This window comes from Pogoniulus pusillus, chromosome Z, assembly GCF_015220805.1.
Source record: "Pogoniulus pusillus isolate bPogPus1 chromosome Z, bPogPus1.pri, whole genome shotgun sequence".
Lineage (NCBI taxonomy): Eukaryota > Metazoa > Chordata > Aves > Piciformes > Lybiidae > Pogoniulus > Pogoniulus pusillus.
The window spans coordinates 109,230,756-109,243,781 of NC_087309.1; the positions used below are offsets into that span (position 1 = coordinate 109,230,756).

Below are 13,026 nucleotides of genomic sequence, written 5' to 3' on the forward strand. Positions count from 1 at the left end.
TTTGTTTTCCACTACTTGCTAATACAAATAAGTTCTTGGTGTGTTTGCTCCTTTAGGTGGAGGTAGGTCGTTGTGAGATGCTAGTCTCTTGAGTATTACAACAGTTACTTTGTGGTGATAGGGGAACCTCCAAAGTGCTCTTAGCTCTTAAGTGTGGTATTAGTCTGCCTTAAAAAAATGACTATTAGATGAAGATTCACCTTTTCTGTCTCTCACAGCATGCTGCAGACATTTCACTGCAGAACACTGCAGTGTGTCTGATCTGCTCCCTAGGATCCACGGGCTGGTTGCTTGCCACCTTGACTTCGTCTATACCTCTCCACAGTGGCATGTTGCATCGCCTTTGCTCTCTCTGCAGACTCTTCCTTCCAGCTAGTAGTGCTCCTCAAGTACACTCCTGAGTTCTTTATTCATGCATGATACTGTTTTCTGCACCCTTAAGTGAAAGCCCATGCAGCCACCAAAATCTGTGGCTGTGGTTTGCTGTGTGGCTTACTTTCCTACAACTCAGCGAGTTCAGCCTTAGCTTCAGTATAGCTTTCCTCTTCAATTAACTCTTCTGAGTGCTTCCTTTGTCTGATTTCTCTTGATGTCCATTTCCTTCAGCTGTTTTACAAGATCACTTGCCACCTTGAAACTACTTTCTTTATGTTGCCACCACTTTAAGGCTGGTGCTATGTCCCATTTTGGTCTAGAAAGTGTCCTACTCTCCCCTCCGGCTACATCTCTCTGCAGAGATGGTGGTGCTCATGGATCCTGCTCTTTCTCAAGCCCCAGTGGTCCTTAGCTGCTTTAGTTGTGATAGACCTGGAGGCCTAACTGTTCATTTGGGATTGTGTGTGTGGGAGGATGAGAAGTTAGTGTCTCAGGGCTAACACGTGAAGCTTCAAGACCCATTGCTTTCCATTTTCCCCTAATGCTGTCACAAACAGCTGAAAACTTTGCTCTCTCTTTGCCAGCTTTCTCCTGGCTTTTCCTCCCAGGACTATGGAGCATTTTTGCTGTAACTGATTATTCACAGTATGCCTAGGACATGCTGTACTGACTTTGAAGTTCTTTGCTTTCTCAAGCTGTGTCTTTTTTTTTCCCCTCTCCTTTGGTGGGTTTCTGATTACTGAGAAAAGAAAAAAGAGGGGGGGAAAAGAAAACAAAGATCTTCTAGGGGAAGATGTTCAGACTTCTCCAGTCCAACAATATAGCTGTGGCTGTATTCTTACAACTTTGTTGTTACTTCTCTGTGTTACAGAACCCATGCTTAAGATACAAGCTTCAACAGAAGGAGCAAACACTTCCTCCTGTAAGTACCTACAAGTTGTTCAAATCATTGCTAGCAGGCGTCTCAGATACATTTATCAGTCTCTTGCTCAGAAGAAAATGCACTTCTACCTATCCTGCAGTAAGAGGTCAGGAGTGGCTGGGCAGGATTCCTTCCTGTGGATGGCAGTTGCTGTTTTTCAGATATAAGTCTCTGAGCCATATCCTTTGTGGACTGAGGGATAAATGCTTCCCTTCACGAAGATTAAAGGACACGTTTGGGCAGGACAAAAGAAGAGAAAATTGCTTCAGTGTTTTCTACTTGGAATTCCCTTTCCTTCTCTTCCCAGCCAATATATAGCTTCAAATGTTGTCTCCTCTGCCTCCACAGCCCTTGGAGTAGGTTAGCTGGAACATCCTTAGGTCCAGCCATCTCCAGCTATGGTGCATTTCTCTTCATCCGTTATTGCTAGTGCTTGGTAGAGCTGCTTGGGCTCTTTCTGTTGTGGCCCCTGCTGTTAGGACAAAGATGAGGAAGGAGAGGACAACTCTTTATGTGTCTCCCCTTAACTAGGACAGAGAAACAGAAGTTATTCCTCTTCCTAGAGAAGAGTAGTTGTGTCTCTGCTGATACCAAGAGCACACTGGGAGCTGCTAGAGTACCAGTGAGGAAGGTGACTTTCTTCATCCTCTACAGTGATACTTTCCAGGGAAGCATTGTTTACAGTCAGAATCCTTGAGAGCCATCAGGTAGACCTTTCCATCTCTTTACTTAGACCCAAATTCACCACCTATTCAGAATGGTTTTGAGCAGTATGGAAGGACACTTCAGACAATCAAAGTCAGCAGGACTTTGGGAGTTAGGTTATGGACCTTTTAAAGCAATAAATGTTGCTGGCTGCTGGGAACAGGATGAGAACAGGAGTTTTGTGCATCTTTCCTTAACTAGGATGGAGAACTAGAAATTATTCCTCTTCCAAGGGAAGAGTAGTTGTGTCTCTACTGATACCAAGAGCACATTGGGAGCTGCTAGAGTTTGGTACACTGCTAGAGTACCAGTGAGGAAGGTGACTCTCTTCTTCCTCTGCAGTGATACTTCCAGGAAAGCATTGCTTACAGTCAGAATCCTTGAGAGACATCAGGTAGACCTTTCCAGCTCTTTACTTAGACCCAAATTCACCATCTATCCAGCATGGTTTTGAGCAGTCAGCAGGATGGTGGGCGTTAGGATATGGACCTTCTTTTAAGGCAGTAAGGGTTGCTGACTGCTGAGAATAGGACAGTGGCTGAGATAGGCCAGCAGTTCAGTCCACCTTGACAGTTCCAGTGCTGCTGGCAACTATGGAGTATTCTTTACAGCAGACTCTATACTGATGCACTTAATCACATCTAATAACCACTGCAACAAAGCAAGGGGGAGTGGGCTCATTGCTGAATCTCTGAACACAGTATTGTGAGCACTTTATTTGGGGTTTATATGAGATAGAAAAGATTTATTTTTGTGGATCTTTTTTTCTGTTCATATATTAGGCTGATCATTTTTTTAAGAGTATGCTTGTGCTTTCTAAGAATTTTTGTTACTGAAAATAATTAAACAAAAAGACTGAAAAGTTTCTGCCAGCAAGGTGAGAAGTTACTGGTTTCAGCCTTCATAGAATCATGCAATCATACAGTCATAGAATCAGTCAGGGTTGGAAGGGACCACAACGATGAGCCAGTTCCAATCCCCCTGCCATGGGCAGGGACACCCTACCCTAGATCAGGCTGACCAAAGCCCCATCCAGCCTGGCTTTACACATCTCCAAGGACAGGGTCCCTCAGCCACCTCCCTGGGCAACCCAGTCCAGGCTCTCACCACTCTCATGCTGAAAAACTTCCTCCTCACCTCCAGCCTGAACCTACCCATCTCCAGATTCACTCCATTCCCCCTAGTCCTCTCACTCCCTGATATCCTGAAATCCTTCCCCAGCTTTTTTGTAGCCCCCCCTCCAGATAATGAAAGGCCACAAGAAGGTCACCTGGGAGCCTCCTCTTCTCCAGACTGAACAACCCCAACTCTTTCAGTCAGTCCTCATATCAGAAGTGCTGCAGCCCTCTGAGCATCCCAGTGGCCCTTCTCTGGACATGCTCCAGCATCTCCACATCCTTCTTGTAATGGGGGCTCCAGAACTGGATGCAATACTCCAGGTGAGGTCTCACCAGCGCAGACCAGAGGGGGAGAGTCACCTCCCTTGACCTGCTGGCCACACTTCTCCTGATGCAGCCCAGGCTCTGGTTGGCTCTCTGGGCTGCAAGTGCACACTGCTGGCTCATGTTGAGCTTCTTTTCTGTCTGATGTATAACACCCAGCAGGAATAACTCCTGGACAGTTTAAACAGTCATTTCTTCCTGTTCTCAGCTGCGTCAATATAAATGGGTAGTAGTACTGTTCGAGTCACTAAAAAATGTCAAGGAGAAGAGAGAGAGCAGCACTGGATATTGCTGTGTGTACTAGGTAGAAAAGGTACTACAGAGCAGGAGAGAGCCAATGTTGGTTGCTAACAGATGTGAATGTTTACTTAGACTATAGAGTGATGAGGGGAGCTGAGTCCAAGTACTTATTCTAATGTTGCTATGGGCTGTTCTTTTCTGATTTTCAGTGGGACAAGTCCATTTCACACTTGTCGCTGTCAATCTTGTAACAGCTACAGGAGATAAAATAAACGGTTTCCTTTCACTCCTCAGACAATAGCAGATGTTTCAGAGGACATGCCAGCATTGTCACTGTTGGCCAGATGCTAGGGAAGATCTGAGAACAGCAGAGTGATTCAGTAAGCTCTCTAACTGGGACCTTCACAAGAGATATGCATCATGCTTTGCTTTTTGGGAAGTTCCAGTGAGCCAGAGATTAAAACATACTCCCTCTTTGTAAGGCACTCCACAACAGATAACCCAAAACCAAAGGTTTCTCTGCTCTTTTCTATGTACATGTACCTAAATCCCTCAAAACCTAGCCTGTTTTGAGAGTGTGAGCTTACATTCTTAAGTAAAGCAGAAGGTAAAGATTGTGAAGTTTGTCTAGTTTCACGTTAAGGGCTGGTAATAGAGTTTTTAGGGGATGGGGATGTTAGAAATCAAAGGGAGGTAGAGGAAATTCATCCTTTCATGTCCTGTTGCTTAGTGTGATATTTTGTGGCATTGCTGTCAGGAGGAAGTTCTTCCCAGAGAGAGTGATTGGAGTGGGCTGCCCAGGGAGGTGGTGGAGTTGCCATTCCTGGAGGTGTTCAGGAAAAGCCTGGATGAGGCACTTACTGCCACGGTCTGGTTGACTGGCTAGGGCTGGGTGCTAGGTTGGACTGGATGACCTTGGAGGTCTCTTCCAACCTGGTTAATTCCATAATTCTATGAGTTCATCAGGAACATTTGTATGCTGCAAGAGAGGAAAGGAGAAATGGGTGGAGTACAAGCTGCCTTCAGTGACCACAGCACCTATTTCATGGGAACCATCTGCAGCATGGTACAGGTGTACAGACCAGGTGTGATGTGGCACCTCAGCTTACTCTTTCTATGGGGAGCAACACTTAGGAAACTCTTGTCTCTCAGTGCCAAACTGGATCAAAAGCCAGGCATGTACAGCAGTAGAATATGAAGAATCCAGACAGAGACAAAGCCTGTAGGGTGTATTTCTGATTCATAATCACAGCCAGAAATATTTGCTTATTTGTACATTGCAGGGTTACCTCCATGCTCCTATTTATGCTACTTATTAAGGGATGCTCCCTAAAATGTCTTTGGAGTCACTTCCTTGAGCAAAGAGCCAGGGCATGCTCTGTATTCTGGGCATTTCATAACTGGTTGTCCTAAACCAGTTCTCATTTCAGATTTTGTCTGCTTGTGCAAGACAGTGAGCCAGCAATCATGGCCTTGGAACATTTCCTCTGAAGCATATATCCTACAGGAGGGCTGAGGAGGGATTATTGACAAGGTCTTGTAATGACAGGTTGAGAAGTAATGGGTTTAAATTGGCAGAGGGGAGATTGAAACTGGATGTTAGGAAGAAGTTGTTTGCAGTGAGGGCGGTGAGACACAGGTTGCCCAGAGAGGTTGTGGATGGCAGAATCACAGAATGTGATCAAAAATCTGTTTTAGTAGAAGGTGTCCCTGCCTATGGCAAGGGGTTGCAACTGGATGAGCTTTGAGATCCCATCCAACCTAAACTATTCTATGATCCTATGATATATCCTCTTGTCCCCTATCCAGTTGATATGATGTTCAGCTGAAGGCAGAAGTATGGGTGAAGAGCAAGCAGGAAGCTGCTCCCACCATGGTTGTGGCTTCTTATTCAGAAGAGGACCACACAAGAGTGGTGGGATTTTGATTGTAGGGTAGTCATCTGCTCCATGAATGGTTTCAATCTCAATTTCCAACAGATTATCATGCTGCCCCTCCCCTAAGACCTGCACAGAAATTTAGAAAACATTAATTGGAGAGGAAATCAGATATGTCAGTTTGGACTGCTCACCTCTTCTCCCTGGAATTATTAGCTTGCAGGCTCCAAGTCTGGTACAGCAAGGCACAGAATCACAGAAGCATCCAGGTTGGCAAAGCCCCTCAGGATCACCAAGTCCAATCTATAACCCTACTCAATAAGGTTCATCTTAAACCATATTCTTAAGCACCACATCCAAACCACCCTTAAACACATCTGGAGTGGGTACTCCACCACCTCCCTGGGCAGCTCATTCTGGTGCCTGATCACTCTTTCTGTGAAAAACTTTTTCCTAATGTCCAATCTAAACCACCCCAGCCTCAGCCCGAGGCCATTCCCCCTTGTTCTGTCTCCCATTACCTGTGAGAAGAGCCCAGCAGCAGCCTCTCCACAATGTACCCTCAGGTAGTTGTAGGCTTCTTCCTAACACCTTCACATTTTCATGGTGCAATAGCAAATTCCAACCTGCTTATTAAATGAAGAGCAGATATAGGAGGCAAAAAGGAGGCATGCAAATATTTTTGCCTGTTTTGTTTTCTCTAGTACAGCACTGAGCTGCTTTGATAAAAAAATGTTAGATGCTGACGAATAAAACCTTCCAAGACATGGTGTTAGGGTCATTTTTGATATACAAGACAAGCAGCCTGGCCCATTAGTCATCTGTGTCCTAAAATCTTAACAATCAAGTTACGTTTCTGCTAGTTTCTACTTCCCTTCATCTCATAAAGTGAGCCCAGTTCTCCTCTCTTGTATTTATTTATGTAGTATCTGACAAGACTCCACTTTCCAAAAAACATTAATTTTGTCTAATGCATAAGAACCTGAATCAGCACTTCTGGAAGAGAAAAAGCTTTGGCCCTCAATAAAATAGATTTTGTGTGGCTGTTTCTTCTCCTGCCTTCAGGATATTTATCCAAACCTCTAAAACAACACTTAACTATTTTGTTGCTGTTCCAGTAAAATCATAGAATCCACTAGGTTGGAAGAGACCTCCAAGATCATCCACTCCAACCTAGCACCCAGCCCTAGCCAGTCAACTACACCATAGCACTAAGTGCCTCATCCAGGCTTTCCTTGAACACCTCCAGGGACGGCAACTCCATCACCTCCCTGGGCAGCCCATTCCAATGCCAATCACTCTCTCTGCCAACAACTTCCTCCTAACATCCAGCCTATATTTTCCCTGGCACAGCTTGAAACTGTGTCCCCTTGTTCTGTTGCTGGTTACCTGGGAGAAGAGGTCACCCCCACCTCGCTACAACCTCCCTTTGGGTAGTTGTAGGCAGCAATGAGGTCACCCCTGAGCCTCCTCTTCTCCAGGCTAAACAACCCCAGCTCCCTCAGCCTCTCCTCATAGGGTTTGTGCTCCAGGCCCCTCACCAGCTTTGTTGCCCTTCTTTGGACACGTTCCAGCACCTAAACATCTCTCTTGAATTGAGGGGCCCAGAACTGGACAGAGCACTCAAGGTGTGGCCTGACCAGTGCTGAGTACAGGGGCAGAATAACCTCCCTTGTCCTACTGGCCACACTGCTCCTGATACAGGCCAGGATGCCATTGGCTCTCTTGGCCACCTGGGCACACTGCTGGCTCATCTTCAGCTACTATCTACCAGTCACCCCCAGGGCCCTTTCTTCCTGGCTGCTCTTCAGCCACTCTGTCCCCAGCCTGTAGCACTGCCTGGGGTTGTTGTGGCCAAAGTATAGAACCCTGCACTTGGCCTTGTTAAATTCTCTTACCAAAATTGCCTAGAAGGGCATCTTAACTTACAACACGTCCTTAGACCAATCAAGCTGTCCTGCTCTGTTATGTTTGGCATTTTGGTTAGATTTCTGTGGGGTTTTTTTCCAATAGTACTCATGCATAGATATCTACAGGAGTGTGCTTGTCTTTGATGTGTAACTGAAACTTCTGGAGTCGAGAAAAGGCAGGCAACTCCCAGGCAACTGGTGAGAGGATAAGAGGGCATGGTTTGAAGTGGTGCTAGGGAAGGTTTAGGTTGGATATTAGGAATCACTTCCTCACAGAAAGGGTGATTAGGTGCTGGGTGGGCTGCAGGGGGAGGTGGTAGAGTCACCAGCCCTGGGAGTCTTTAAGAAAAGATTGGATGTGGCACTTGGTGGAATGTTTTGGCTGATGTCCTGGTGTTAGGTTATAGGCTGGGCTTGATCTCAGAGGTCTTTTGCAGCCTCAATGATTGATTCTGTGATTCTGTGAAGAGTGAAACTCCCTTCTGAGGTCTTTCCTACTCTTTTGAGGTGGTATGTGACTTACAGTTTCATAGAATCATAGAATCAACCAGGTTGGAAGAGATCTCCAAGATCATCCAGTCCAACCTAGCACCCAGCCCTATCCAATCAACTAGACCATGGCACTAAGTGCCTCATCCAGTCTTTTCTTGAAGACCCCCAGGGATGGTGCCTCCACCACCTCCCTGGGCAGCCCATTCCAATGGGAAATCACTCTTTCTGTGAAGAACTTCCTCCTAACATCCAGCCTATACCTCCCCTGGCACAACTTGAGACTGTGTCCCCTTGTTCTATTGCTAGTTCTTTAAGGACACGATGTTACTTGCTGTCCAGGTATCTGGAATACAGTACATACCAAGTTTGCACATGAGTTAAGTTTGCTCTGTTTTGTTGGATTCATTTATTCTGAGTTTGACAGGCATTCATTCTAATATTCCTTTGGCAACTTTGAGACAAAGAAGGTTGGGCAGAGCTACAGCACAGTGCAAGGCTCAGGGAAAAAAAAAAGTAAAATAAAAACCAGGGAATGCTGCTTTCACATTGAAAAGGTGTTTAACTTGTTTGGCGACGTCAGCCATCTGGTTGCTGAGAGTGGTCTTCATCCTGGCAGCAGGAGTCTCTGCTGTTTTGTCCTGAAGGCTAAACACACTGGTGGCAGCTCAGTGACTCCTGAAAGGCAGCTATCTTTGGGCAAAAGAGCAGAATTGTTTCAGGAGAGTTTAGTTTAACAGGACAGCCACTTGAGGCAGGATGGGGAGAAGGGAATACTTTTAACAAATTGGGAAAGCTGAAGGAAATCAAATGTTGTGATGGTTTGGGTGTTCCCCGCACCCTCCACACTTTAGAAATCACCCAGACTAGACTCAGTCGGCTCTGGAAATATGAATGAAGCTTGTATTTACACCTGGCACAACACACAAGCAGATATTTACAGTATATACAGATACATACAGAAAAACAAGGCAAAAGGTAATACAGAAACACAACAGCCCTCCCAGAAACCTGAGTCCCCAGGAGGGGCTCTCAACCACCCCTTCACCTTCCCCCTGCCCCTCTCAACCTTACCCCAGTCCCAGGGAAGAATGGAGGTTTGGCCAGAGGTTAGGAAGCAAAGTGGATTAGCCCAAAATGGAGGATGTGTTAGAGAGATGCAGCTCAGCCAGCAGCCCAAGTGAGAGTGATGGCAAGAGTGTTATCAGATGTTTTTATTTCTTGTTCTTATACATATCAGCAAGCCTGTGAGCAAAGTAGACATCACCATTGTTTCCCTTTCACAGCCTGTAATCTAGTTCTTCTCACCAAAACATTCTAGCCTGCTTCAAACTAGCACAGATGTTCATAGAGTCAGATGTTGAAATCAATTGCTGAGGCTACAGTTAGGCTGGCACAGCAGGTCTCCCAAATCCTGCTCTTGTAAGAACTTGGTCTGACATTTTCTACTGCCAGCATCAAACTCATCACAGAATCAACCATGTTGGAAGAGACTTCCAAGATCATCCAGTCCAACCTGTCACCCAGCCCTAAACAATCAACTGGTTGATTCCATGATTTATGACCATGGCACTAAGTGCCTCATCCAAGCTTTCCTTGAACATCTCCAGGGACAGCAGCTCCACCACCTCCCTGGGCAGCCCATTCCAATGCCAATCACTCTCTCTGTGTAGAACTTCCTCCTAACATCCAGCCTAGACCTCTCCTGGCACAACTTGAAACTGTGTCCCCTTGTTCTCTTGCTGGTTACCTGGAAGAAGAGACAAACTCCCACCTGGCTACAGCCTCCCTTTGGCTAGTTGTAGACAGCAATGAGGTCTGCCCTGAGCCTTCTCTTCTCCAGACTGCACACCCCCAGCTCCCTCAGCCTCTCCTCCAAGCTCCAAGCTCTCCTCCATGTGCTCCAAGCCCATCACCAGTTTTGTTGCCCTTCTGTGGACATAAGTCTTGCATAATTCATTAAAAAAGTGACCTCTGGAGATCCTCAAGTCCAAACCCCTCCCTGCCAGAGCAGCCCTTCTTGTGTTTTTGACCATTCAGCATCACTGGAGGTCTTACAAATCAAGTAGACGTGACATTCTGGGACATGATGGTGTTGGGCAGAAAGCTGGACTTGATCTTTTCCAGCCTTAATGATTCTGTGAAAAGTAACTGCTGTAAGAAATTAATTTTTGGATAAAATTCATTCCAGCCATTGAACTTCTCCAGGAAAACCACGTGCCTGATGCCTTGGTGACACACTGGGTTAGAGGAAAGCACTATTACAGCCTCATGCATTTTGCTTTATTAATTGCAGAGTTTTTATTTTGCTGAAAAATCATCTCTGAACAAAGCATTTTGCTTTGTTCTTAGAGCACATTGAGTGACCAAGGGGTGGATAACTAATTCTTGTTTAATGTAAAACTTAAGCATGAGTTTAAGACTCTGGGGTAGTGAAATCACTGCTGGAAGAGCAGAGGTGAATCCCTTGTTCAAACCTAGCACATTGTGAAGTGCTTTCCAGTTTCTTTCCCTGCAGTGGGCACTAGTCAGTGTGGGCAGTGCATTGGTAATCTCAGTGGCTTGATCTGATGTGACAACTCCTGCTTCCTTTGCTTAAAGTTCAGAAATAGGGCAAACCCAGGTGAATAGATAACATTTATTGTGGCTTTTCAGTATCTTAAGGGGACTACAAGAAAGCTGGGGAGAGACTTTTTAGGCTGTCAGGTAGTGATAGGACGGAGGGGAATGGAGCAAAGCTAGAAATGAGTAGACTCAGACTGGGTGTTAGGTAGAAATTCTTCATCATGAGGGTAGTGAGAGCCTGGAATGGTTTGCCCAGGGATGCAGTGGAAGCCTCATGCCTGGAGGTGTTTAAGGCCAGGCTGGCAGAGGCTCTGGACAGTCTGATGTAGTGTGAGATGTCTCTGCCCATGGCAGGAGCTCGATGATCCTTGTGGTCTTTTCCAACCCTGACTGAATCTATGATTCAACACTGGTCAGGCCACACCTTGAGTCCTGTGTCCAGTTCTGGGCTCCTCAATTCAACAGAGATGTTGAGGTGCTGGAACGTGTCCAGAGAAGGGCAGCAGGGATGGTGAGGGGGCTGGAACACAAACCCACGAGGAGAGACTGAGGGAGCTGGGGTTGTTTAGCCTGGAGAAGAGGAGGCTCAGGGGTGACCTCATTGCTGTCTACAACTACCTGAAGGGAGGTTGTAGCCAGGTGGGGTTGGTCTCTTCTCCCAGGCAACCAGCAACAGAACAAGGGGACACAGTCTCAAGTTGTGCCAGGGGAGGTCTAGGCTGGATGTTAGGAGGAAGTTGTTGGCAGAGAGAGTGATTGGCATTGGAATGGGCTGCCCAGGGAGGTGGTGAAGGCACCATCCCTGGAGGTGTTCAAGAGTAGGTGGATGAGGCACTTAGTGCCATGGTCTGGTTGACTGGCTAGGGCTGGGTGCTAGGTTGGGCTGAGTGATCTTGGAGGTCTCTCCCAATTTGGTCGATTCTATGATTCTATTTCCCACAGGCACAGCTTTCAGCCTTTTGCATGATTCCCAGTCCAAGTGTGGTGTGACAACAAATGCCTGCTTCCCAATCACTTAGTGTTTCAAGGTTTTCTGTAATTGCACTCTTGGTCCTCCAGCCTTGCTCTGAAGGAGAACAAAGTACTGAGGACCTGAGCTGAGTTAGGCAGCTCCACTGAGTAGTTTGCAAATAGCTAACTCCTGAGGTAACACCACCAGTATAGAGTCAGTTCTCTTCTGTGCTGGCATTTCCTTTTCTCTTCCTCCTTCAAGGAGGTAAAAGGCAATGATGAGTATAAGCAGTATTAAAAGCAGAAGTAGCTGACATAACAGTCACAAAGAGTAAACACACCACTAAAAGCAGCTGCCAGAGTGGAAGGGTTTAAGGATATTGCCTTTAGCCATCTGTACATTGATGCATGTAAGAATAAGTAAGTAAGGCTACCACTTGCCTCAGCATTTGTGCACGATGAGACAATACTGTTTTGTGTAAAAATACACATACCTGTGTAGGTTTATAAGTTTCATGCCTGTAAGAGTGAAGGCAGTGTTTGAATCGTTGTATTTCAGGCTGTGCTTTTTCCTCAGGTCAGGGAAAGCACTGCTCAACATGTGGCAGTCTACTGTGCTTGCCTATAAGTCACAAAAGCCACTTCAGATGTTGCTGTGGCTTGCAGCACTTCAGATGGTTCAAAAAATTTCCACAAGCCCACTTCCCCTTTCTTCTAATACCTTGTGAAATTTTTTCCTTCTCTCCTAGACACTCACAGAAACTCTTCCCATTCACTTATCAAAAGGCTTCAGTAGCTGATTTCTTTTAAAAGCTGCATGGGTCTTCACAGCAGGGCAGCTGGACAAAAGCCACCTTGTTAACTGCTGCCCGAGCTCAAAGAGGGGAAATGGTGGGCTACAGGCTTAGCTTTCCTCATGGTTCCTGACAGTGTTAGCCTCTGCAGGTTGTAAGGGAATTCCATAGAATCATAGAATCAACCAGGTTGGAAGAGACCTCCAAGATCATCCAGGCCAACCTAGCACCCAACCCTATCCAGTCAACCAGACCATGGCACTAAGTGCCTTATCCAGGCTTTGCTTGAACACCTCCAGGGACGGTGCCTCTACCACCTCCCTGGGCAGCCCATTCCAGTGCCAATCACTCTCTCTGCCAACAACTTCCTCCTAACATCCAGCCTAGACCTCCCCTGGCACAACTTGAGACTGTGTCCCCTTGTTCTGTTGCTGTTTGTCTGGCAGAAGAGACCGACCCCACTCAGCTGCAGCCTCCCTTCAGGTAGTTGTAGACAGCAATGAGGTCTGCCCTGAGCATCCTCTTCTCCAGGCTGCACACCCCCAGCTCCCTCAGCCTCTCCTCACAGGGCTGTGCTCCAGGCCCCTGTTGCGGAGGGCAGGAATTAATTCGTGGCCGAGTTGGGAATTTATCAAAAATAGTTATTTTTTTATTTTCCCCAAAACCCGCCCCCACAACTATATATACAAAGATTAATTTAGTTTAATAAGCAGATTCAGTTGCATGAGAATTAATCTACAAGGATACCATCAATAA

The 13,026-nt window shown here is 46.2% G+C and overlaps 1 protein-coding gene across 3 annotated transcripts in view; it reads left to right on the forward strand.

The window, feature by feature from the left end:
• The window catches only part of NRG1 (neuregulin 1), a 359,963-nt gene that overhangs the window by 168,625 nt on the left and 178,312 nt on the right, over nt 1-13,026 (forward strand). The window contains exon 5 of one of the 3 annotated variants that reach the window (XM_064140104.1): nt 1,247-1,297. The exons of the other annotated variants lie outside the window; for them this stretch is intronic. Within the exon in view, the coding sequence (XP_063996174.1) occupies nt 1,247-1,297 (51 nt within the window). The remainder of the gene's footprint in view (nt 1-1,246; nt 1,298-13,026) is intronic. 3 annotated transcript variants of the gene reach the window in all.